The sequence below is a fragment of the Chelonia mydas genome, chromosome 1, assembly GCF_015237465.2.
Source record: "Chelonia mydas isolate rCheMyd1 chromosome 1, rCheMyd1.pri.v2, whole genome shotgun sequence".
Taxonomy (NCBI): Eukaryota; Metazoa; Chordata; order Testudines; family Cheloniidae; genus Chelonia; species Chelonia mydas.
Genome location: NC_057849.1, coordinates 214,941,436 through 214,966,969, shown reverse-complemented (window position 1 = coordinate 214,966,969; position 25,534 = coordinate 214,941,436). Strand labels below are relative to the sequence as shown.

The following is a 25,534-nucleotide window of genomic DNA, read 5'->3' as shown; positions in this document are numbered from 1 at the left end:
TTTCCCAATCTCCTAGGACACTTCCCCATGATCTGCCTTTCCCTCCTGTTAGTTCCTGAACCAGCATGCCCAGTGCAGCTCACCTCCCCACTGCTAGAAACCATCCCCAGTCTCCCTCGCCCTACAAAATGTGCAGTCCCCATAGGACAGGCCTCTTCTCTCTGTTCCCTGGACATGCAAGCCCCTTCCCTGCTGCCAAAACCCTCCGACAACCTGCCTCCTTTCCTGTCTGAAACCCTCCCTCTCTCAGGGCTAGTGTCCCCCATGTGACTTCACCCGTCCCATGGCTGGTAACCTTTGATCTGTGGTGTTTGGGGGGGACATGAGAGGAGATAGGAGAAGGTACCTGACCTGAACACCTTCTAAGATCTCTCTCTTTCTCCTTCCCTAGGTGGTGGGGAAGCAGAAGCTCATCGGGAATGGTCAGAAACGTGTCGACATCAAGAAGAATGGTGGTAAGTCCGCAGCCTCCTCTCCTAAAATGGGGGAGTAAAACCCCTCCAGTGATGGGCTCTAGTGACAAATCAGAGCCCTGAAGGCGGCAGCATGGAGAGGGGTGGGAGGGGCTGAGATGGGCAGGAGGAGACCATATTAGATCTACTGACAGAATCTCTCCTCCTCCTCTCTCCTCCCAGGGCTGATGGGCTCTTTCTCCATCCCTCTCACCTTCACCTCCCACTTTGCTCCTAACCCCTCTTTGGTGGTTTATGCCATGTTCCCTGATGGGGGAGTTGTTGCTGACAAAGTCCAGTTCACAGTCTCCATGTGCTTCAAGAACGAGGTGAGGCTCCGGCTTGAGGAGGCTGGGGTTGGCACAGGTGGAGGAAGAGGGGTGGTGGGTACCATAGAGATTAAGCCATTTCAGTGCATGGCATGTGCGCCAACAGAAAATGCAGCTTAGGTGCTAAGGGGAGCCACGACTAAACCCTTATCTTTCCCCTTGAACAGAGGAATCATTTTTCTCTAATTCATCCCTTTTCTTGCCCTTCCTCTTTCCTGCCTCTTTGCTCCCATGTTACGGGCTCTCCCCATCTTGGGATCCATCTGTCCAGGTCAACCTGGAGTTCTCGCAGCAGCAGGACCTGCCAGGGGCAACTGTGAATCTCCAGCTGAGGGCAGCTCCCAACTCGCTGTGTGCCATCCGAGCTGTGGACCAGAGCGTCCTACTCCTGAGGCCAGAGAGGGAGCTCTCCAACAGCAGTGTGAGTGGCTCACTGTGACGGGATGGGCAGAATGATGGAGAAAGGGTGGAAGCTGGGGCTCTGGGGTGAAAGGGGGGCATCTGCGTGTGGGAGAGGATTGGCGGTAGGAGCTGGGGTGAGGGATGAATGGCAGGTGTCTGTGTCTCTGTCTTTGCTATCAGCCCTTTGTTTGTTTCCTTGGGCCCATGTGTGGTTCTGCAGGTGTATGGGATGCTCGATTTCTCAAATGGAGGTTACCCCTATCAAGTAGATGAGTACGATGACTGCTATATAACAAGGCCATTTCCAGTGCCTGTCCTCAACCCTGTGCCAGTAGACCGCAGAAGACGTTCCATCATACCGAGACCTTGGTTTGACCAAGGGGCTGACTTCTTTAGCTTCCTAAAGGTGCGTGCCTTTAAACTCATCACCAGCCTCTCCTTACTGTGAGGAGAAGATGCATAGCCTCCATTCTGAGAGACTGGGCTCAAGAGAACTATATTAGATACAGCAATGTACCCGGAAGTGCAGGTCTGCTCTGTATGTTGTCTCTATTAAAATTTCACCCTGTCCTTCCATCTCTGTGACTCCAAAACAGTTTTACTCTATGTAGAAATAAAAGCAGAGTCAGGCTGGTTCATTCCTTCTCATGCATCATCAGCAGTAATAAAGATCTGCAGGCCACATTTTGTCCTAGGTGGATGCATCAAATTAATCCCTGGCATATTGCTCTTGAAGTTAGTGGAGTGACACTTAGGGTTGTGTTTGAATCTAAAAGTCTCTGAGTAAAAGCAGATGGGATTGGTATGTGGTGAGTTTTGAGTCATTGAGTTGCAAAAAGAGATGAGTATGTGTGTGGAGTTTTTCACTCTCCCTGAACTCAGAGCTAGATTAAACAAGAGCTGTTGAAGCTGAACTCTTGAAAATCACCAGATTTATAGCTGGGTGGAATAGAATTGTTGCCTCATGAGTTCCATAATACAGTCATGGCTGTGCTAGGGTAAAGGCACTACTGTGTCTTGGTCAGCCAAACTGGTTAACAGCAATTCTGCTGCTGCTGCTGACCCAGGCAGGGATGAGCGAGATGACCAAGGAGCTCACGAAATCAGTGTGCCTGCCAACATAGGCACCGACTTCCCCCCTTTCCTGTGGGTGCTTGACGCCCCCCACACCCCTGCCCCCATTCCACCTCTTCCTCGCCCCATTCCAACCCCTTCCCCAAAGTCTCCACCCCCTCCCTGCCCCTATTCCAACTCCTTCCCCAAATCCCTGCCCTGGCCCCGCCTCTTCCCCAAATCCTCCCCTGAGTGTGCTACGTTCCCGCTCCTCCCGCCCTCCCTGGAGCGTGCTAACGCTGCCAAACAGCTGTTTGGCGGCGACTGGGTGGAAAACGCTGTAAGGTAGGCAGAGGAGTGGGGACACGGTGCGCTTGAGGCGGGGGGGAGGAGGAAGTGGGGTGGGGGCTGAGGGGAGCTTGGCTGCCGGTGGGTGCAGAGCACCCACTAATTTTTCCCCGTGGGTGCTCGATCCCCGGAGCACCCATGGAGTTGGCGCCTATGCCTGCCAAGGTGTCCTAGCTTATTGTAGAGCAGTGTAGAGAGAGACAAGGGAAGAGGGAGAGATGGGGATCAGAGACAAGCAGGGGGGACAATGTGATGCAGTTGACTAGTTATATTGACACACAGGCAGAGACACTAAGCAAACGTTAAACCCTTCCTTTTTCACATTTTGTTTCTTTCATCTCTGATTTAACACAGGAGATGGGACTGAAAATTTTATCAAATGGCAAAATAAAGAGACCCCTGGATTGTCGTCCCTATCCCATCTGGTATGACACGGAACATAATATAATGGGTAAGGAGTTCCTTATCTTTTTATTTGATTGTCCTGGTCTATTAAATTTCCTTTCTGCTCTCTTAGTCCATGTAATTACTGTCTGGGAATAAAGGGTTAATCTCCACCTGAGTTCCTCCACTGCCCCTACTGGACTCTATTGTCCCAGTGCCAGCCTTTTCTGTGAGTAAGCAGCCAAAGAGCCGGTATTGTCTGACTTCCAGGGGCACCCAGGCCACCCTCTATTATGGAGAATTCAGGACGTGTCCCTACAGCGGAGTTTCAGCCGCCATCAGTGGAGAAATCCAGTGAGTCCCAAGTCCGTGAGTTTTTCCCTGAGACCTGGATCTGGGAGCTGTATCCCATTGAGTAAGTGATGTTTAATCTCAGGGATGGTGGGGAGAAATGCAAGGCTTTGTGCGGGCAGTGTTTGGAGGTGCTTCTCTGAACCAAACCTCACAGGCCTTTGAGACTGGGCTATGTTTCATATTCTAGAGAACAAATCTGCTGGGTTTTAGGAAGGGCTGTGGGGTCTAGGGGTTAGAAGAAGGGATCTGTGGGTTCTTTTCCTGGTACTGACTCACTGGGTGACCTTGGGTGAGTCGCTTCCCCTCCCTGTGCATCAGTTTCTGCATTTGTAATGTGGGGATAACGACCTACACTGCCTCCCAGGGGGTGTTGGGTGGATTAATGCCTAGAAAGTTCTATAAGATCCTGGGATGAGAGATACTGGAGATAATCATAGTATCATTAGTTATTGTCAGAATTTTTCCTGTCCCTTGGGGATCTCCCTTCCCCGATATCATGATCTGATTTCTCTGCAGAAGTTCAGGTAACAAGCAGGTCCCAGTCACTCTCCCTGACACCATCACAGAATGGAAAGCCAGCATGTTCTGTACCTCGGAGAGCAGCGGCTTTGGGATCTCACCTACAGTGGGGCTGACGGCCTTCAAACCTTTCTTCGTGGACCTGACCTTACCCTACTCTGTGATCCGCGGGGAATCGTTTACACTGACTGCCACTGTCTTCAACTACCTGAAACAGTGCATAAGGGTGAGGAAGCACTCACACTCCGGTTAGCCTCATCCGGGTCAGGCTTTACCTGCGTGCCTGTAAATCCTTCCCCCTGCCCACAATGGATCCCGAATCAGTATCAAGGGAGCCACATGTATTTTATCTTTACATATTCCCCAGGGAATGGGAGCTAATCCCATGAGATCCAGAGCAGGTTTTACCTCCGTTACCAGGAAGCCAGGATGGTGCTTAGATACATCCATGGGATTGGATTGCTTGCTCTGTGTTTGTTTGCTTATGTGTGGATGTGTGTGTGTGAAGCTTGCTCTGCTGATCCGGTACTTTTCACCTGTTACTCAGTTTCTTTTATAGGGAATTTTAGTAAGCTCAAGTCTGTCCCCCATTTTCTCCCTTGCCCCTGTGCTGCTTCTCTGTCTAATTTTCCACTCATGTCCCTGACTGCTCAACCCTTTCCCTATCTCTTGTGCAGATCCAGATTATGCTGGCCAAGTCAGAGGAGTACCAGGTGAAGTCACATAAGGGCTGTGAATACACCAGCTGTCTGTGTGCTGATGAAGCCAGGACCTATTACTGGAACGTAACAGCCACCAAACTGGGTAAGGAGAGCAGAGAAGAAGGGGAGAGAACACAGGAATTGCTGTACCAGCTCAGACCATTGCTCCAAATAATCAGATTCCCACCTTGCTGTTGTACCTAGACCAGACATCTAACTAATCCAGTATCCTCCTGCCATACTGGTTGAAACCACTGTCCCACCTGAGGAACTCCATTGTTATCCCTGATATTTCAGAATATGATGGTCCAATACCCCGGTTCTCATAGTGCACAGGACTGTTTGTGCAAAACTATGCCTGGAGTTGGGAAATACAGATCACTTTGAACCCTTAGGTGTGAGAGCGCGTTCCTCTTACATAATTGTCTTGGCTTGCACAGAACTACAGATGTCATCAGTTTTCTGTGCACTGAACCATTTTGCCTGGATGGGCAGGTTTAAAATGGAAGCTCTGAAGAGCTTATTCTTTTTTTCTTTTTTTTTCTTTGCCAGGTGAGGTGAACTTCACCGTCACCACAGTGGCACTGCCCAGCAGAGAGCTCTGTGGTGGTAGGAAAGTGACGGTGCCAAATAAGGGCCGCAGTGACACCTTGATCAAGCCTCTCCTCGTCCGGGTAAGCCTGCCAATCCAGAGAACAGTGGGGGGGGGAACAAGAAGATACCACACTGTTATCACCAATGCTTTTGCCAGCAGTTTCATCCATCTGCTGTCCTGAATTTCATAGACTTCTAGTGTAGACGAGGTCTGAATTCTAGAACTTTGGTGTAATTTATGTCGCTCACGGTGTGAATAATCCACACCCCCAAATGACATAGGTTCTACCGACCTAAGTGCCAGCGTAGACTGCGCTCTGTCGTCAGGAGAGCTTCTCTCTCCAACACAGCTACTGCCTCTCATAGAAGGTGGAGTAAATAAGCCGACGGGAGAGCTCTCCGCTGTAGTACATCTAGTATAGACACAGCCTCAGAGTTGGAGAAAGCTCTACTAGGTCACCATTTCCGTTCCCCTGGGCCCAGTGCAGGATGGTTTCCTACAGTCTGTTCTCCAGGGTTTTGCCCAGTCTAGTTTTACATGTCCTGAGCAATGGATGTTCCACCCCATCCCTTGGGGAGACCCTTCCACATCTCATTAGATCTCTCCCTGTTAGGAAATGTTTCCTCAGCATCCAGCCAGAAACGTGCACCTTGTGCTCAATGTTATTCTATATTCTTATTTGTCCTCTCATCCCCAGTTCCTCTTCTGTGTTGGAGTTTATATCTCTCACAGCCATTGACAAGTGGCTATCCATCCTCAGCTGCCATTTGGCTGAGTTATATAGATCCAGTTCATTTAATCTTCCCTCTTAAATCAGTCAGTCTAGAGCCCCTTAATCATTTGTAGCCCTCTTCTGAATTCCCTCCAGTTGATTGGCCTCTTTCTGGCTCTGAGGTGTCTGGGACAAGGACTGAACCCATTATTCCAAGGCAAAGCCATATACCAAGGGACAGTTCCTTTCTTGCTCCAAGATGTGACCACTGTGGTCCCAAAGTGCCCAGAGTTGACTTAAGGAGTCCAGGAGTGGCCTCCGCCCCTCTCTCTTCACCCTTGTATCACTTCTTGCTCTGTGACTTGATGCCCCAGAGCATGCAGCCCAAAGTCATGAGGTCACATGAATCTGAAGAGTGGACATGTGTTGTCTTTAATCAGTTTCTCTGTGTTTCTACTGACAGCCGGAGGGCGTCCTGATGGAGAAGTCTCACAGTTCCCTGCTCTGCCCAGAAGGTATGGGTTGCATTGGATCATGAGAAGGGATCACAGTGGCCACATTCTCTTGGGTTTGGGGAGAGAGAGTGTCACCTATGCATAGACATATGGGGAGGGAGAGCACTGGCTGGACAGCACTTACCAAGAGGGTAGGTCTTTGGCTCACTGAGCCCTGTGATTCCAGCAGGGAATAGAAAGGTGGGATTTTTCCCACTGGAATATATGCATGAGGACCTGTACTTCCTGAATGTGTGTCTACCCCCTGCAATTGCTGCCTCCTGCAGTGGATTCTGGGTGCAAAGACCCTGAGAGGAGGTGAAAAAATGAGAACTGGATTCTTGTGTCTTGTCCTCATTCTTCTTGGAATGGACACTTGAAAGTCAGTATGTGCCCATCAGGACTTGCCCTCCTTCCTCTCTTCCTGCTGCTGCTGGAGTTGTTGGTCCATATGCCAGGAGCTCTCAGTGTCTTGGAGATCCATTACTGCTGAGAGTGGCTTATTGTGTTTCTAGCTGTGGGGGTCTCTCTTATACCCTCTCCTGTGTTGGCTCACTCCTTTCTCTGTTATAATTGTCAGGGAATTCTGCCTCAGACTCCGTCTCCCTGCAGCTCCCTGAGGACATGGTGCCGGATTCAGCCAGGGCCCAAGTGTCCGTGCTGGGTAAGGAATCAGTCTAGCGAGTGATTTAGTGTAGAGCAGGGTGGGGGGCATGTATGAGGGTGTAAGCAGACTGGACGTGTTTTGGTGGCTGCATGGGTTGGTGGCATGTGTGGGGGAAAAGGGGGATAGAGTGCTGATGAAGGGCAAATGATGTAGCAGGAGTGTGTGGAGGAATGAGGGCTTGTACACAGGTAGGTATGTACAATTTGTGCCTTTGGATGGGTGTATGGATGGGAGGGTTCATAAGTGGACAGGCTGATGGTGGGATGGGTGTAAGCAGTGGGAAGGAACGTACGGGGTGAGTGGGTGTAGACAGATGCAGAAGGAAGCATGGAGTAGGAGGATGCAGACAAGGTGGCGCAGGAGAGGTGTGAACGGTTGGGTGGCTGCAAGTGTGGGGTTGGAGAGGTGTCAGGCCGGCAGTGTTATGGGTTGAGTAATGGTATAATGTGTGGAGCAGCCTGATATGGCGGGGGGACTATATTTAATCAGACATAGATGCACAGTTCAGGGGGATCACCATTGTTCACACATGTTTGTTTATCCAGGTGACATCATGGGGACGGCGCTGCAGAACCTGGACCAGCTGGTGCAGATGCCCAGCGGCTGCGGAGAGCAGAACATGGTGCTGTTCGCCCCCATCATCTACGTGCTGCAGTATTTGGAGAAGACAGGGCAGCTGAGTGAGGAGTTGAAGACAAGAGCTGTGGGTTTCCTGCAAACAGGTCAGTTAGTTTTCTTGCTCCTCTCCCTAATGCAAGGTGTCCCTCTCAGCCTCTGTGCTCAGTAGATGTCCCCAAACAGTGGGCAGATGGATTGGGGCAGGAGAGGTACTGTGAACTCTGTGGCTTTCCCCTGGTTCTGAGTGAGCCAGTTCCGTGGCTGATCAGTTTCTGTGGCAGGGGCAGGCCTGGGTGATTTTTGACTCAGATGTCTCCAGTTGTCTTTCTCTCCTGCTCAGGGTACCAGAGGCAACTTCAATACAAACACAGAGATGGTTCCTACAGTGCCTTTGGAGAGAGCGATGGAGAAGGCAACACATGGTGAATACTTAGCCTTTCTCAATAGTACAGTAATGAATTGCCTCCCACAATGCTGGTACTACCTTTGTCGACACCCAGCACCCCCATCGCAGCCCTCACTCTGTCAGTATCCCACTACGCATACCCACCCACCCCGGCACTGATTCTCCCTCCTCTCACTGACTTTTACTCCTCCTCTCCCCCAGGCTGACCGCATTCGTGACCAAATGCTTCATTCAAGCCAAGCAGCACATCTTCCTAGATGACAAGAACATTGAGGATGCTCTGAAGTGGATAGCAGGGAACCAGCAGGCCAATGGCTGCTATGCCAACGTGGGGAAACTCCTCCACACGGCAATGAAGGTAACAGCCAGCAAGGCCTGGCCTTCATTCAGTAATCCCTCCTAGTGGGGCTGTCATTAACTCTAAGGGAGTGGCCCGGTGACGCTACCTGGACCCTGATGGAAGGCCAATGGTCCTACCCTTGACTCTAATGTAGGGCCTACTGGCGTGACTCCTCTTTTGTTCTCACCTCTTCAGAGTTAGGTGAGAAAGATATGGCTGTTGTGTCCAGATAATCCCCTTTTTAGTGCTAGAGGTGTGATCCTAAATAACCAGAAGCCCCTCCCCACAACTTTTCCCACCTTCTCCTAGTCCGCTTTCCCAGCACCTCCTCCCCCACCACGGAGGAGAATGGGCTATTCCATCTAGGGCTCTCCAATAAACTCCCCTTCCCCCAGCACTTTAATGATTTCTCCCATGTTTGAGGCTCACTCTCCCAGATGGAGGAGAATGTTCTGTCCCACCTTACCCTCTGGTAACCCCACATTAGCTGTGTGACATACCAAGGGTACAATCCAGACTAATAAGTAACTGTGTGACCGCCAGCCCTGTAACTTGGGGTGCCGTTTACAATGCCTTGCTGCCAAGGGGGCTGGAACAATTTGTATAGTGGGGGAGCGGAGAGCCATTGAACCAAACTGTAAACCCTATGTCTGATGGAAACTACTTCACGCCAGGGAGTGCTTCTGCACCCCTAGTTCCAGCACCTAAGCTTGCTGCTGTAGCCTCCAGCCTAGACTGCTCACCAACAGCCTCCAGCATCCCAGGTGTGTGTGCGTGCGTGCGTGCGTGCTTCAGCCAGCCACACCTTGCTCTTACCACACTAGGTTATATTGCAGGGTGACCCCAGCTCACCCCCAGTCCTAGATTACCCCCACCCCCGCCAGAAGTCTATGTCCTGTACTGCCCAGCCCTCTTCTGGACAATACAAGTTTATGTAAAGTCCGTTTATTTCTTTAATAGAAATAATAGCACGCAACTTGCCACCCCAAATGGCATTTCCCAAACACTTCAATTTAAACACACTGGATTAGACAAAACAATAATCAAGTTTATTAATTACATAGAGACGGATTTTAAGTAAGTTACAAGTAATGAGGCATAAGTCAGAAATGGTTACAAGAAAATAAAGATGAAACACAACTGGTGCCTAACGTAACAAATTACGTTAAATTCAAAGCAAAGTTTTCTCACCAGTCTCACTGACCAAACTTCTGAGGTCAGAATCCCTTCTTCCAGAAACCAACAAATGCTTGCTTTGTCGCTTCAGGTGCCATGAATGCAATGGCAGAAAGAGGGGGTGTGTCTTGGGGTGTTTGCCCCTCCTTTTTATAGTTTCAGCCCGCCTTTTGAAAAACATTTCCAGCTGGGTACCAGGAGATAAAAAGTCTATGGGAAAAGATATTCCATGCTGCTTTTTTGTCACCTCTTTGAGCTTCCTTTCTCCCCTTCCTGCTTGATGACTCTGTTTACTGCTTAAATGCAAATTAAGCAGATCACACGTTCCTTTGTTTAGGACAGACCGTTCCCTCCCCCCTTCCCCCGCCCAACTTCAGCTTCGGTAGGGCTGTGGGTTTGGCACATGGGTTAATAATGTCATCTAGGGAAATCTTCTAACTTCACATACAATATTGCCGTATGTATTTTACTAGGGCAATAATGAGCTGCGAATTATGACTTTTCAAATGGTACCTCACAAGGCATACATTGTACAAAGATTATTACAATAATGTGTGAAATGTGGTCATGAGTACCTTCTATCACAAGGTGCCACATAGCAGCTACCATTTGGGAGGTTCATTTCCCCACCAATCTCTTTCTCTCATTGATCTGCAGGGTGGGATAAATGACGACATCTCTCTGGCTGCATACATCACTGGTGCACTGCTGGAGGCAGGAAAGCCACTCAATGTGAGTACAGTGCTGCCTACACACGGCCTCGCTCACTCCTCTCCTCTTGTCTTAGTTCTAGTGCTTCCATGGGCCCACCTGTTCCTCTGTCATGCACAGAGGATAGTTATGGCCGAAACGTACCCAATCTTTATGACCATGTCAGGATTTGGTCACTATGGAGCTGTCTCCATTTTTCTCTGCTCCATCTCCTATGTTAGGTGAACTCCATGTTTCTTCCTGTTCCAGGACCCAATGGTGAAGAACAGTTTGCAGTGCCTCAGAAATGCTTCCTCCAAAGCCACTGATCTCTACACCCAGGCACTGCTGGCGTATGTCTATTCACTGGCTGGAGACACCGTCACAAGGCAATTACTGCTCACCAAGCTGGACCAGCAGGCCATCAAGTCAGGTACCATGGGGCAAGAAGCTGCCTGACTCGAAGCACTAGGACTCCCGTGACTATAACACAAATTCCACCAATGCTTAGGGCCAGGATGCTTTCCACAGAACCAAGAAAATTATTGGTGGAAAAGCCCTATGAGCTCAGGCAAGATTGGTCCTTGCAGCACGTGTTCTAGCATTTTGTCCTGTCGCTGGGGCTTCTGCCCCTTCCCTTGAGCGATTGATGTGCCTTTTCCTGCCTCCATTACAATACAGTTTTTCTTTCTTCTTTCCATTCCATCCTCCTCAGTCGTATCCCCTTGCACCACTCTAAGTAATTCCTCTCCTCCTAAGTGCACTGCAACTAGTACCAAGTCCCTGCATCCCCTTCATCATTTCTTAGCGAAGTGATACAGGCTTACGCCTACATTTTCAAAAGTGGCGTCTAAGTTTCAGGTGTCTCAAGTCAGGCATCAAAACATTGAGACAGCCAAAATCAGTGGCTGCTCTTGAAAATGTAGGTCTTGGCTCTTTCCTCATCAATCCCTCCCTCCAGCCCCCTAATAATCTGTTGCTTGTTTGTTGATATAGTTCTCCTATAATGTGGTGTCCAAAGCAGGAATAGTCTAGATTCAGTCCCCCCTATGTAGGGAAACTATCATTTTTCTGCTCCGGAATGTGAATGTGCTACCCAAAACTATACTGGCCTTTTTCATAGAATCATAGAATATCAGGGTTGGAAGGGACCTCAGGAGATCATCTAGTCCCACTCCCTGCTCAAAGCAGGACCAATCCCCAATTTTTGCCCCAGATCCCTAAATGGCCCCCTCAAGGATTGAACCCACAACCCTGGGTTTAGCAGGCCAATGCTCAAACCATTAGAGCTATCCCTCCCCCCCTCAGCTTTATTAAGCCTGTCACTCTGCAAACTCGTATCTAATTTGCTGTCTATTGTCCCTGCCAGACTGGTTCTGTCCCCAGAGAGTATCTGTATTTGGGATGATTCCCCCTAGTTGATTTATTCCAGTTTAGTCTTATTGTGTTAAATTCTGCTCGTTCCCATCCATCAACTGGCTTTACTGATGTTGCATCATGATGGGACCTGTTTGCATCACACTCCCTGCTGGAAGGCATGGGTGATCCCTCTCTTTTGATCATGGCAGTGATGTGATGTGGCATCTCTATCATGAATACTACTTAATTACTCAGTACACTGACACAATAGCATTCCCGTGAGGATTTCCCCACCCAGATTTCGGGTATGGGCTTTTTTCAATGTCCCACATGAGGTGGGATGTAACCATGATATTCAACCTGGATTGCAGTCCTGGACCCAAGCAAGTCCTGTTCTGAGCCTCAGGTTCTTGTTTCTCCTCCTCCAGGAGGGCAGATACACTGGAGCAGGAAACCAGCCCAGCCTCCCACTGAGTACAGCTGGTCCCAGCCCAAGTCTGTGGATGTGGAGTTAACCGCCTATGTGTTACTGGCTCTGCTCGCTACAGAAAAAGTGTCCAAGGAAGAGATTGCTTCTGCCACTGGCATTGTGGCATGGCTGGCCAGGCAGCAGAATGCCTATGGGGGCTTTGCCTCTACCCAGGTAACAAACCAGCTTCTCTCAGAGCCAGACACCATGTCTAGTCAGGGAGAGCAACAGGCTGGGATGTCCACTGAGGGCTGAATCTCTGTGCTAGACTCTTACTATGCTCTGAGCCTGTCTGTGAGAATCCAGCTTCTGGTGCCCTGAGAACAGATCCCACTGCACTGTGGGGCTGGGAGCTTGAATCCCGCTGTTAATGTCCCAGGGAAAGGATCCCATGGTTCTTGAGCTCTGATGAAGGGGGTGGGGATCCATGTGCCAGCGCCCTGAGGAGTGGATCTGCACTCAGTGATGTGATTGCCTTTCCTTTCCCAGGACACTGTGGTTGCTCTCCAAGCTCTTGCTAGATATGGAGCAGTGACATTCATCAAATCCGGAAATGTCTCCGTGACAGTGAAATCAGGAAAGAACTTCCAGCAGTCCTTCCATGTGGAGGCCACCAACCGACTGGTGCTGCAGCAGCAGCCTCTCCCTGACATTCCTGGAAACTACACCATACAAGCAGCTGGCACAGGCTGTGTGTATGTGCAGGTGAGTGGTGGCTCTCTTATGAGAGTGGCCAGGAGGATGTCATGGAAGGGGACACTGCCTGGCTCAGGGTCATGAGGGAATGCGATATGCAGCCTTTCACTTCTAATGGAGCCTCAGGTCGGAGGGCTGGAGGGATTGCAGAATGGGGTATGGATCCTTTCACCTCTAGGGCACCAGGTCAGCACTGGCTAGCTCAGGATCCTCTTGGAGGCAATGGCAAGGATATAGTCTCCTGCAGGCTTGCGTGACTCTATTTGTTGAGTACTTTTCTGTGTCTCTCCCATCAGACAGTTCTGAGGTATAATGTGCCTCCCTCAAAGAATGCAGAGACCTTCACCCTGAGTGTGGGAGTAGGAGAGAACAAGTGTGAGAAGCAAACACTCCCTCGCTTCCTGTCCCTCAACATCAGCGTCAGGTGAGAGTGAGGAGCTAGAGAGGAAGGGAATGGAGGGGGCAGGGTGACATGGAGGAGGGCAGCAAGATCGGGGAAAGGGCAAAGTTAAGGTGGATGTAACCTACATGACCACCTGCCTTTCACCTCCAGTTATGTGGGGAGTCGTGGCACCTCCAACATGGTCATTATCAAGGTGAAGAACCTGTCTGGATTCGCGCCTGTCCGGGGCACCAACTATTTTGTAAGTCGCTTCCCATAACCCTTGGCCCGTTGTCCCTGGTGACCAGATACATGTGTTGCATGGAAGCCAGCTCAACCAACAGCCAGGGAGCGCAGACGATGGTCTCAATGCGGGCACTTACCATTGGCTCTGTCACTGGGGTGAAAGTCAGTTCCTGGGGGTACTTTCTACTGCTCCCTGACCCCATAAAACTTTAAACACTCCTCCCCCGCCCCCCCCCCGACCCTATGGGTTGTTTCCCATTCACTCCTGTGTGGGTGAGACTCCCTGGGAATTAGCTGGGCTATTGGAGGAGATTCTGGTCAAGAGGTAGGGGACACTTTTCACACACCCCAATCCCTAGAACGTGTCTTCCATGGGTGAGACTCTTGGGAGAATGAGCTGGGGTGTTTTGGGGTGAGACTCTAATGCTGCAGTTCCCCGTCCCCAGCTCCAGCAGGAGCCATTTGTGAAGAGAGTGGAGATTGGGCCTGAGGATCTCACCATCTATCTGGACCAGGTCAGTGCTGGAACAAGGTAGTAGCTTTGTTGCGTCTACACAAACTAATTAACACCTACATTGTAGGTCTCATACCAGCAGGTGAGAGTGTTGGGTCCCAGTGGACCTGAGTTAGTTTTGAGGGTCCCAGGCCGTTTATATGGGAGTTTAAACTGGAGGATGTGACCTGATCTCCGACAAGAGTCCCATCCTCCTGTGCATCTCTGAGACACTGCCAACCCTTTACTCTCTCAGCTCACCCAGCTGGCTACCCAGCTCATTATATTCCCAGGACTGGCAAACGAGGAGCAGGAGGAATGGCTGTACTCAAGTGTAATCAAGCCTCTGACTCAAGCAAGGTTCACCCCCTAAAACAAAAGTTTTTGTGTGCATTCCCTTAGCATGCTAATCTGGGACAACTCCAGTACGGTCTACAGACCCCCTGACAGCTACCTACTGTATGAGAGAGACTGAGTGTCATGCCAGCTGCTGGAGTCTCCTAAACTCTGGGATTTCATCCCTTCTCCTCAATAATTTTGTTCAGAACCTCATTCTCCAAGCACTCCCCAATTCCACATATTCAGTTGGTCACACACTGTATATTTCGAACACCCCACCCCCACCCGCAAGGAACAGCATTCTCCCCCCCACCCCCTCCGCGCGCCAGCACCAACGGTCAGTGATCTGACAGAACACTATGACTACCTACCAGCTGTGACAATTGACCCACTGGCATCCAAATGTTCCCTGCCACTACCATGCTGCCCACATTGGCCATCATGGTTCTTAGATGAATTGACACCAAGGGCTGGTGGCTGGAGTGCCAGTGCGTGGAGGGAGGGTACCTGCTCCAAATCATACCGAATTACCAGTTGCAGTCTAATGAAAACACTTGTATTGATGCCACAGTGGTGACTGCTGTAAACAAAATTGTTCTCCGGAACCATCACCTTCATCAGATCCCATCTGAGATAAGTGTGCTGATTCAGAGCTGCTTCATAAACACCGGCTGGCTCCTCTTCACCACTGCTTCAAACCGCACACCTCAGGGTGCTAGCAGGGGGATTGTGCCTCTAGCTCTGAAGAATCCTCTTCCTGCTTTGCTGAGAAGATGGAGTTGAGGCCTTGACAGCCTGCGGGGGCCAAGCATTATATATGCTGGAGCAGCAAGTACAGCGTCCTTCTCACTGTGTCAGAACTGTGTTCGTGTCTCTGTCTAGGACACTAGAAGGCACCTGAGAGAGAACTGTGCTATCACCTGTGATCTCCTCCTTTGTCTCTCATCTGGTCAAAGCTGGTGGGGAAATGCTTGGCCCACTGCTGAGCCTCCTTCAGAGAAGGCACTTTACCTATCACTCAGAAGCAAGCAATAATCCAGCCCATCTTCAAAATGTCACTCGTGTGTGAATCTAGACAAACATTTCTCAAGGAAGCCAGAGCTGGTGCGTAACACAGCAAGCCCGTCTCTGAGCAGGATGAACTGAGGAGTCTGTTATGCCAGCAGTCTGTTTGCTACAGGATCCATTTCAAGCCTCTAATGCTGACTTGACCTGGTCTTGTCCCCTTAATAGCTTTGTTACATCAAGATCCTTCCATTCTTCAGGGAATGACCATGGCAGCTACGCTCTTCCTCGACATGACCGCTAACTGAATCAATGTGTATAATCGAGAATCAGAAAGAGCCTTTTCAAGAATAACCTCCAGGCTTTGGAACACCCTCCCACAGGGATCAGAAAAGCTCTGCTTTCAGATCATGCTAGAAGACTCACTTTTCTTGGAAAATATCCCTGAAAGAACCAGAGCTAATAAACAAGAGCAATGGGCTCCAACATAGTAGCAATGTTTAGATAAAAGAGCAGGGCAGAGAATGTGCCTGTCACTTCGGGACAGATCCCGCTCTTTCTACAGTCCATACTCGGGGCTCAGATAAATACTATGGTATCTAACAAACATTCATAGATAGCTAGATAAACATTATTGAAATCCTGAGTTAAAATCTTACCACTGCCTCAATAGCCAGTTCCGTCTATAGTTAAAAAACCAGAACATCCCTGATATTCAGCACACACGTCTCTGCTCATGTCTTGTTGGTAATGTAACAGCAGGGGGCCCTCCAGGTGCATCAATAGGAAGTTCATCTGCAAAAGCTGTGTGTGGAGCCCAGGATTTGAACAGCAGGGGTGGGGCTCTAGGGCAGGACAAAGGGGCATTGGCAGAGCTGTGTGGGGAGCCCAGGACTGGAATAGCAGGGGGGGCCGGGGGCTGCAGTGCAGGACTGAGTGACATTGGCAGAGTTGGGGTGTGGGGGAGCTTCCTTAGTGCATGCTCAAACCAGACCTTGTTTGTCCCTCTGTCTCTTATTTTCTTTCTCTCTCTCACAGCTGAATAAGGAGACTCAGACATACTCCTTCACCGTGAGCCAATACATTCCAGTGAAGGATCTGAAGCCAGCTGCAGTCAAAGTCTATGATTACTACCAGCCAGGTGGGTTAGGATATGATTTGTGTCAAATTACTGGCAATTTTGCCGAGGAAACGTTGCTTGCAGATTTTAGCTATTTCATTTCAGGTGATTTCACACCCTTTTGATTTTCAGATTTTGTGTGTGTGTGAAATTCAATAAAACAACTATTTCCCCCCCAAAATGAAAAAACAAAAACGGAAAATGTAAATTCCCTTTTGCTTGAAAGGACCTCTTTTCCATTGTGAAAAAGCCCCGTTTCAGGGCAAAAGTATTCAGAAAATCACAATGTATTTCTCAGCAGAATGGGTCCAGTTTTGAATGGGTGACAAAATGCAAAAAGTCTCACATACGAAGTAGTTTCACCTCTACTGTGAATATTTCATGCACCTCTAGGGATTATTATTTATTTGTTCCATATGCACTGTAGAGCCCCCTTTAAAATAAAATAACCTTGCCATCAAAATGCTGCTTCCTTCTCCTCCTCCCCCTGCAACATGTGGAATTAATTCCCCTCCTAATACAAATACAAGTAAATTGCAGAAAACTTGGAGAGTCAAATTCAGTCCTTGCCCAGGGGCAGGTTTTTGGCTATAAAAATGTCCAGGATGTCACAGCTGAGCAGCACTAAAAATGGGAGCCTCACAAAGATTCACAGCTTCTCAGTGGAACTTAGTACACCCTTGGCTCTAGGAGGTCCTGAGATCTCCTACAGAAAAGCTCTTTTAGTCGGTCTCTCTCCCACCCCCACCCCCCACCCCATTGTGACTCAAGATATCTAAGGCACTTTGATTTACAGCCAGTCATACTTTCAGAAATTCTCGGACCATTTCAAAAGTAGATTTTTTCTGACATCTGGCACGTAGACAATACCTCATGGTGATGTTAGGAATAAAGATTTAATCGACAGTCTTTTGAGACAACCTGCGTGATGCATCCATCCCAAATGCATGCCAATAAAATCTCCCCACCACACGAACATTTATTTGCTCATATTAATTTTAAACTATTATTAAGTCTCCTCCCCCTGTTCCTTACTTTGCTCAACCAATGGTACAGTCTGAAGATGTTGGAAAGTTCAGCCACCCAGAGCATGGTTGTACCTTTGGTGACCTGGGGGAGGGTTGTAGTTCATCTGGGGATCGGGCTTCTCTTCTTTTCCCCCAGCTTGTGTCTGGTGCTGAAAGTAATTGTCTCTTTTCTTTGGTTACAGACGAGCAGGCGACGGTGGAATACGCAGATCCATGCCAGTGAGGTGAGCATGGCTTTCATGGAGTAGTATGCACCATTATTGTGCAACCTAATACAAGCACAGGCATGAGGTGAAGAAAAGAAGCACTTCCCTCTGAGTCAGTGCTGATCCCAATCCCGGGGGGCTCTGTGCTGCAGGCAGCGGTATGGATGTCTCAGTAGGGAGGTCCTCTCCCATCTGAGTCACTACTGACCCGAGGGCTCCAGTGTGTGATAGGGGGCACAGTGCTGCAGGGAGTGCTGTGGGTGGCTCAGGAGGGGCGCTCTCCCCTCTGAGTTAGAACCTAGCCCAATGCCCCGATGTGATGCTAAGGGCACTGTGCTACAGGGAGTGGTGTGTGGGATGTAGTAGAGGGTGGTCTCCTCCCAAGTCTGTACCTACCCTGGTGCCCCAGCATGATGCCAAGGGCAGCTGTGCTGAGGGAAGTGCTGTCTGTGAGATGAGATGAAAAACTGACTGGCTGTGGTCCATAAAAGATCCCATGGTACTATGTACAAGAACAGGCAACTCCTTTCATCTCCTAAACTGTTGTGCAGTTTTACTAAACAGCTGCCATGTTCCACCCCAGAAGTGGCTGCATCCAGCCCCTGAGTGTAAAGTGCTTTAAGACCCTTCAGAATGAAAGGCACTAGGGAAATGTGTGTAAACTTACTTTTCCCCCCTCTTTTTCAGGGGATGAGATAGAGACACCTTGTCCCTGGTGTAATTCACAGGAATTCCTGGTTCTTCCATTGCACTTAACTTCTGAGCCAAGGGGGAAGAGAATCTCTATCTACACTGCTCACATGCAGCTCCAGAATGCATCAATTAAACCTCTCATCGATCCAGTAAGGGGGTGGGGAAGGAAGAGGTTATAGGGTGAATAGAAGAAACCTTCATTCCTCTCTGTATAGAAAGAAAAGGAGAAGGGCTGAGTGCCACACAGAAGGCAATCTCAAGGGAATACACAGGGGGCCTGGGCCAGTTGAGAGCTAGGTAACCCCCTTTAACATTGTCCTAGAGAGAGGGGTGGGAGGCTACAAAAAGAGGAATCTGGGGGATGCACCCAAAGGGAGAATGCAGGGCAGTTAATGTTTGGGTACTGGGTTGATGGAGCTACTGGGAGGGCTAGGAAATACCTACTGAGAATTACAGTGTGATGGATGTAGGGTTAGTTTTCTAGGAGGGGTCAATCTCACATCATGGGGCTATGTTCATATAATCGATTTACATATTGAGAGTTGTTAATAAATTGCAGTTTTGGATGTCTTTTGGCATATATGTCTGGTGCTGACCCTAATCCTGTTGTTCCTGAGAGGGCAGCCAGGGTTGGTATATGTCTGTGCTCACTTGTTACCCCCTTGTCTGCAGTCTACCCAGAACTGGCAGCAACTTTGTTGCCTCCTAAAATCAAGGCACTGAGACTCAATGAAGTATATGGCTGTGAGCATTGTGGATTATGTCCGCAGTGTGGGTATGCCTACAGGACTGACCAAATCCTGGTCCAGCCTGCACTGCCCTCCGTGTAAAGCCTGTGGTGGATTGCCCAGGGCAACCTCTTCTAAGGTTGTTCCACAGTCCTGTTCAGGAATGCGGAGCGGGATCCCTCACAGGACACGGCTGGGCTGGTTGGGCTGCAGCTGTGGAATCCCTGCAGGTGGTGATGGTGCTTCTCTGGAGTCTGCTGGGAATTCTATGCTGAGAACGAGGTGTGACTTCTGGTGTTCTCAGTTGGACCAGTGATACCAAGAGGGCAGACTCTTCCTCTCTGCTATTGTTCACTTCTGTCCAGCACCCATCCCCAGGGGGAGCAAATGAAGCACCAGTCCCAAGGTTGGAGTAATGACGGGCCCTGCTGTCTTCAGAAGGGAGAGTAGGTTGGTTGCCACGCAGGCCTAGAACTGGACAACTGAGCCAGCTCCAGCTGGGAGTTGGACACTTCCTGAAGGCTGGACATTACTGCTGCTGAGGCAGGGTTGGGAGACTCGACAAGGGGCTAAGTCTTGCCTGTGGGGTGGGAGAGGCCCCTTAGCGAAAGGGCAGGGGCACAAATACCCATCAAATGGCCTCATGGTGGTGGGAACTGTCCCCAGGATGAAAGCCGAGGCCTGCAATGGCAGATAATGGGCTGCTGTCTCTGGGTTGCTGGGGCTCAGGTGGAGGTAGGAAGGGGAAGAAGTAGCTCTCCCTGTGCCCATGTTGTTTTCCTCCCTGTTTCTCCTCTCCCTAAAGGCTCCTATCTAGGTCTCCCTTTTTCTTCTCCTTGTCCTTCATCTTCTCCTGGGTCTTTTGACTAGAGGGAAAGAGGAAGGAGGAGGAGGAGGAGGAGGAGGACTGCCTGCTGCACTGCGATTCCTGTAGGAAAACGGAAAAGAGCTGGACAGGAGGGTGCCAACTGGGGATGATGTACCACAGGAGCCTGATTGACTTGCCTTCCGCTTCCTGATGAGCGGGCCCACAACTCGGCTCGTCGAGGGTGTAGGGTGGGGAGTAGGGTTGAACGGCAAATATCAAACCGTTAGGGAAATGGCCAGAACCACCCATGTTACTCAGTAAAACTCTCATAGCTTCACCTATTCTAGGTAATGCCACAGCTTACTATATAAATACCCAGGAGTTATACACATTGCTGGGTACGTTACCCACCAACACAGCTAGATGGGCTACCAATAAATATCCCTGAGTGAGACATTAATTCAATCCCATAAGTGGTGTCAGGAGGTGGCAGAGCTCCAGGTGGGCGCAACATGCCTAGGATGGGGAACTGGGGGTGTTGATTTCAATTTGATTGGAATCTCACCCCATCTTCTCAATGTTGGGATCATGTCCTCACAGACGAGCTATTGTGTAATGGAGCTGCATGCTCGTGTGCACAATCCCCCCAGGTTCAAATGCTATCTGGACTAGCGAGTGCCTCAGCTGGGGAGCACACCCTCGGTGCTCAATACAGTAAGGAGCCAAAATGAAAAAGAAACTCTTAAATGGATAAACATTGAACTCAGAGAAATGGGTTTCTTTAAAAACAACACATGCTAGAGCCCTTGTCAAGCGTGCTACTCTTCAGCTCCTGCCCTGGCCCGGAGGCTACCCTGACTGACAGTTACTCCCCCTTCAACTGCTGGGAAATCTTGATTCCCCTCTCCTGAGCCTGTTCGCTCTAGTGGGGCCAGATGTCTACCCCTACAGCTCAGCAGAGGGAGCAGCTTACTGGTGGAGGGTCTGAGGAAGGGAGGGTGAGAAAGGAGGGGTGATCACTCTAGTTCCTTTGACACCTCTAACTCCTATGTGCTGCCTTTTCTGGGAGAGAATCCCCTTGGTCTCTCTCCTCATCCGTCTCCTCATGTTTACTGGGGGGTGTGGGGGAGGGCGTATCCCGCAGAATTAGCCAATGACAGCTGTCCTGGATTCCATCCACCAATTGACTTGCAACAGTCCTATAAATGGTGTAACAGGGTTCCACCCCATTTGTCTTCCACAAGCAGGCTCAGAGAGGCCTCAGGGTTGTGCAAAACCCGAGTCTTTATTTACTTAAGGTTGTCCCACCACCAGTGTCCATCTATATACAAGCTTTACAGGTTTGGTTACCTCCCTTACAGGCAGAGTCAGCCTTCAGCTCCCTCCCTGACTGACTTCTCCCTTGCTGCCCTCCCTCTTTCTGGCTCCCTCTCAGCCTTTATTGCCCGTGGCTTGTCAGGCCAGCAGGTGTTGCCAATCCTCAGGCCGACATCAGGCCTTTTCCTTCAGCCCCAATCTGTTTCCCTTGATTGGAGCTGACCGGTCAGGGGTTAATCGGGTGCTTCTGCACCGGCACCCTGCTACAATGGCCAAGCTGGCTTTTCTTAAACAACTTCTAGCCCTTTGCTGCTCAGTGACCCAGGCCTGGTCCCCACCAGTGGTGACTTGTCCCTTCGTTCTGGCTGCTGATGAATTGCCCCTTGTGTCCCCTCCTGTGAGTGCTTGGGATAAAGATGGCAGATATGTCATGCAATTTAGTGCAGGGACTTGATGGCTCCTGGATCCTGGGGAATGGGGTAGGGGTCACCTATAGGAGCCAGGGTCTAGTCAAACTCCTCACAGCAGTAACTAAATGTTTCCCTTTTCTTACCACAGTTCTCTTGCCTTTGTGAATGTGTGGGTTTTGGTCGAATTCCTACTGGTTCAAGTAGGCCCCTTTGTTGGCAGTCCTTCGGAAAGAAACCAGTGGTGGAATGGGCTCCATGAACTGGACTCCTCTCTCATCTCCAGGCACTGTCTATACCAGATGAAAAAGCATTGCAACAAGCTGTTGCTAGGAATGTCTTGACTTTGTAAAGCCTGTACATCGCCTTGTGTCCACACACATCAGCCATCCCAGGCTTTTTACAAGTGTTGGTTCTACCAATTGGTTTTAGTGCCTGGGATCAGGTCTTCAGCTTAGATCTGGTTGAACTGGCACCCTCTAGAATGGTCTCTTCCCCAGTGCTGATGGGCAGCCACAATGGTTGCATCTGCCCCAGTTCAGCTGGTTCTCCTAAGACCTACGTCTATCAGAATCTCGGCCTTTGGATCAACAGTGGCATGAGGAGAATGCACCTGGACACACAAAGGAGCAGGAACAGGCTTGGGAGCAGAGCCAGGCTCAGTCTGTTCCCCACATATATGCTTTCCCTGGTAAATCATGCCACCTGTGTAGAAGCCACTCCTAGCTGTAACTTATTTGATTGATCTGCACACATGGCTTTCCCAGAACCACAGATCTCACACAGCACACAGCCCAGTGCACTTGATCAATTCACTGATGCATCCACTGACAGCTGAGCCCCCACTATCCTTGTGCCACGTGCTCTGCATGTGGGCAGAAGCTTTGCTGCTCCCATGGATTTCTGGACCTGGTTCCAGTTCCTCTTCATTAGTACTAGGGTTGGTCCCAAGGCACAACATTCAGATTTGGATGTAGGTCTTCAGCATCCCCAAGTTCAGGGGTGTCCAGATCCGCTGTTTTTGAGTTAGCCTGTTATACCGGCTTCACAGGCTGGATCTCGATCTGAACTTCTGCAGAGCCTTCAGCTGTTTAATATCCAGCTCTGAATCTTGTGGCTCACAGCTGGGAGGCTTGGTTCAGAGAAGCCTGCAGCTGTTGAGGTGTTGGTCAGAATCTCTCAGATCAGCAAGTTCAAGGTCTTGAAATCTCAACCCGGAACAAAGATTCTTCCTCACAAGATATGCTCCAGCTGCAGGGGGGAGGCCCTTGAGGAATAGGCTCTTTCCTTCTGATGTTTTTGGATTTCCAGTTCCGGGCAGTGCAGAGGCAGCTGTGGAAATGGGAACGTAATGTGGTGGACAGGGTTTGGGATCACAGCAGTATGACAAAGTGGGGTTGGTAGCAAAGGTTTGGGTTTAAAGTTTAGGTATTCACATTCAAGCTTGGGACAAAGATTCCAGGGATTGGGTGGCTGGTTTTCGAGTTTGCTTTGAGTTTTTGGGTGAAGGTTTCCAAACTTCAGCTGAGTTAGGCAGAAGATTTGGGGCTTCCTGTCTGGGATTTGGGCAGTTCCAGTTGAAGGGTTCAGAGTGTTGCCTGATTTTATGGGAGATTAATAATATTGTTTAGATAATATGGGTTATAGGATCACCAATTAATCTGATCAGAAGTTAATAAGGTGTCCCAGAATCAGGCTACACAGAATTCACAGGGACCCTCGGGATGTGTGTAACCCTTCTGCCAGGTGAAGCCGGCAGCAACCAGGGCCGGGTTCAATATCTAGGGGTTTCTTTCCATTGACATAACACAGAACTGGCTTGAGCCCCCACCCAGTAACCTGGGAAAATAACACACCACCCCGAGGCGCCTCTGAGAGACAATACTTCCCCACTCACAAACACAGAGTCTGAGCATAGAAAAGAAACTTTTAATGAAAGGAGGGAAATCACCTGATGTTAATTAGGGAAAATGCCACAAGCAGGATTCATAATCATAAAACTGTGAGCAGGACACTCACCCCAGCATGCATGGGGCAGTGACTTCCGCCTCATGTTCTTGAGTTCTACAACCAAAGGTTCCTTTTCTGTGCCCCTCTCTGCTGACTCACCACACCCCACTCGCAGTGATTGCCCTTGGTCAGTGAGGACCCAGGGTTCAGAGGCACATCTGTGTGAGTTCACCTCCCACCCAGGAAAGAAGGCACCTTGCTTGCTCTGCCATCAGAGCACTTTCTTTGGCTGGCCACCCCGTCAGCCACTGCTCCTCACTGCCCTGCCAGCCTCTGCTTCTCGCTATCTAGCCACCCCGCTAGCCGCTGCTCCTCACTGCCCTGCCAGCCTCTGCTTCTCGCTATCTAGCCACCCCGCCAGCCGCTGCTCCTCTCTGGTGGCCGTCCCGCCAGCCACGGTTCCTCCCTGCCTTGCCAGCCGCTCGTTCAACAGCTGACTGTCAGTTAACTTCTGCTGCCTCTTTGCAATGACCTCTGCACATCAGTGTGTTAGTGACTTTCAGCTCTTTGCAGACGGGGCAGAAACACTGCCCCACCACAACTGAGTTAAATTTTGATGAAGGTTTCTGTGTTGGTTTCAGGTTTCAGCCTCTGTGTGTGTGGACTCAGTAGAGAACCAAGGATTAATGGGCCACAGAAGGTATGTCTACACTGCAATTAAAAACCCACAACTGGCCCGGGTCAGCTGACTGGCTCACAGGGCTCAGGCTGAGGGGCTGTTTATTTGAGGTGTAGATGTTCGGGCTGGGGCTGGAGCCTGGGCTTTAGGATCCTGCGGTGTGGGAGGGTCATGATAACCCAAGAACAGCTGGCCCGAGAACCCAAGTCAGCTGGCACAGGCAAGCCACAGTTGTCTAACTGCAGTGTAGACATAGACTGAACTCCTCTCTAGCTCCAGGTCATGGCGAAGACTCTTTGGCAAGGGACAGCATGTATGTGGGGAGTTTACGCTGATGTTGCCTATGTTTCAGGTTAAGGTTTCATTGTTCAGTCTGAGCTATGGGGCCATTGTCTGAGTTTAGGGAGTGAGAACTGAGATGTGTTCTCATTCAGTCCAAACTCTCTCTCACTCGATCCCTGGGGACTCTATCATGAAGACAAAGTTACTTTCACGTGAGGCGGCGGAGGAAGTGAGACACATTTTCCAGCTGCTCTCTCTCCATAAAAGAGATCTTATGCTCTGAGGGATGGATGCCAGTAGCCCCACTTTAAACCTTCCCCTTTTCCTGAAATCTGTGATTCTCCCATGAAAACCACCAGCATAGGTCTGCCATGAGCCAATAAACAACAGCTGGAGAGTGCCAGCCATGAACAGAGGGAGGCTGGGCCTACAGCTGAGAGAACTCTCTGACCTGCCTGTTCCTGCTCCTGCTGCTTTGTTTTCCTAGCATGTTCTCCACCCTTTACTTGGCTTTCAGAGACGGTGTGCTCCGTTACAGCAGCGTAAAGCAGGAGGAGCTCCACGGAAATCAGGGACTGACTGGGTTACATAAGTGGCACTGTGGTCTCAGTGTAGCCAGACTGTCAGGGCAGGAGCCCAGCAGGGCCCCTGTCAGTGTCATGTCTTTCTTTCTAGGAATGTTTTTAGTGAATTCCTTCCTTGTGAATCATAGAATCATGGAATATCAGGGTTGGAAGGGACCCCAGAAGGTCATCTAGTCCAACCCCCTGCTCAAAGCAGGACCAAGTCCCAGTTAAATCATCCCAGCCAGGGCTTTGTCAAGCCTGACCTTAAAAACCTCTAAGGAAGGAGATTCTACCACCTCCCTAGGTAACGCATTCCAGTGTTTCACCACCCTCTTAGTGAAAAAGTTTTTCCTAATATCCAATCTAAACCTCCCCCATTGCAACTTGAGACCATTACTCCTCGTTCTGTCATCTGCTACCATTGAGAACAGTCTAGAGCCATCCTCTTTGAAACCCCCTTTCAGGTAGTTGAAAGCAGCTATCAAATCCCCCCTCATTCTTCTCTTCTGCAGACTAAACAA

General features: G+C 49.9%; 1 protein-coding gene across 1 annotated transcript in view; it reads left to right on the top strand.

Annotated features, from left to right (window-relative positions):
- The window catches only part of A2ML1 (alpha-2-macroglobulin like 1), a 38,126-nt gene extending 19,280 nt beyond the window's left edge, over positions 1-18,846 (top strand). Inside the window, exons 13-36 of the mRNA XM_037912681.2 lie at positions 392-455; positions 636-781; positions 1,053-1,202; positions 1,404-1,589; positions 2,939-3,035; positions 3,239-3,383; positions 3,839-4,067; positions 4,519-4,645; positions 5,095-5,216; positions 6,313-6,364; positions 6,924-7,007; positions 7,556-7,732; positions 7,969-8,050; positions 8,236-8,392; positions 10,208-10,282; positions 10,511-10,673; positions 12,028-12,242; positions 12,558-12,773; positions 13,061-13,188; positions 13,318-13,408; positions 13,839-13,907; positions 16,268-16,370; positions 17,560-17,601; positions 18,271-18,846. Of these exons, the coding sequence (XP_037768609.1) occupies positions 392-455; positions 636-781; positions 1,053-1,202; positions 1,404-1,589; positions 2,939-3,035; positions 3,239-3,383; positions 3,839-4,067; positions 4,519-4,645; positions 5,095-5,216; positions 6,313-6,364; positions 6,924-7,007; positions 7,556-7,732; positions 7,969-8,050; positions 8,236-8,392; positions 10,208-10,282; positions 10,511-10,673; positions 12,028-12,242; positions 12,558-12,773; positions 13,061-13,188; positions 13,318-13,408; positions 13,839-13,907; positions 16,268-16,370; positions 17,560-17,600 (2,919 nt within the window). The 3' untranslated portion in view covers position 17,601; positions 18,271-18,846. The remainder of the gene's footprint in view (positions 1-391; positions 456-635; positions 782-1,052; positions 1,203-1,403; positions 1,590-2,938; positions 3,036-3,238; positions 3,384-3,838; positions 4,068-4,518; positions 4,646-5,094; positions 5,217-6,312; positions 6,365-6,923; positions 7,008-7,555; positions 7,733-7,968; positions 8,051-8,235; positions 8,393-10,207; positions 10,283-10,510; positions 10,674-12,027; positions 12,243-12,557; positions 12,774-13,060; positions 13,189-13,317; positions 13,409-13,838; positions 13,908-16,267; positions 16,371-17,559; positions 17,602-18,270) is intronic.
- Positions 18,847-25,534: the final 6,688 nt, after the last annotated feature.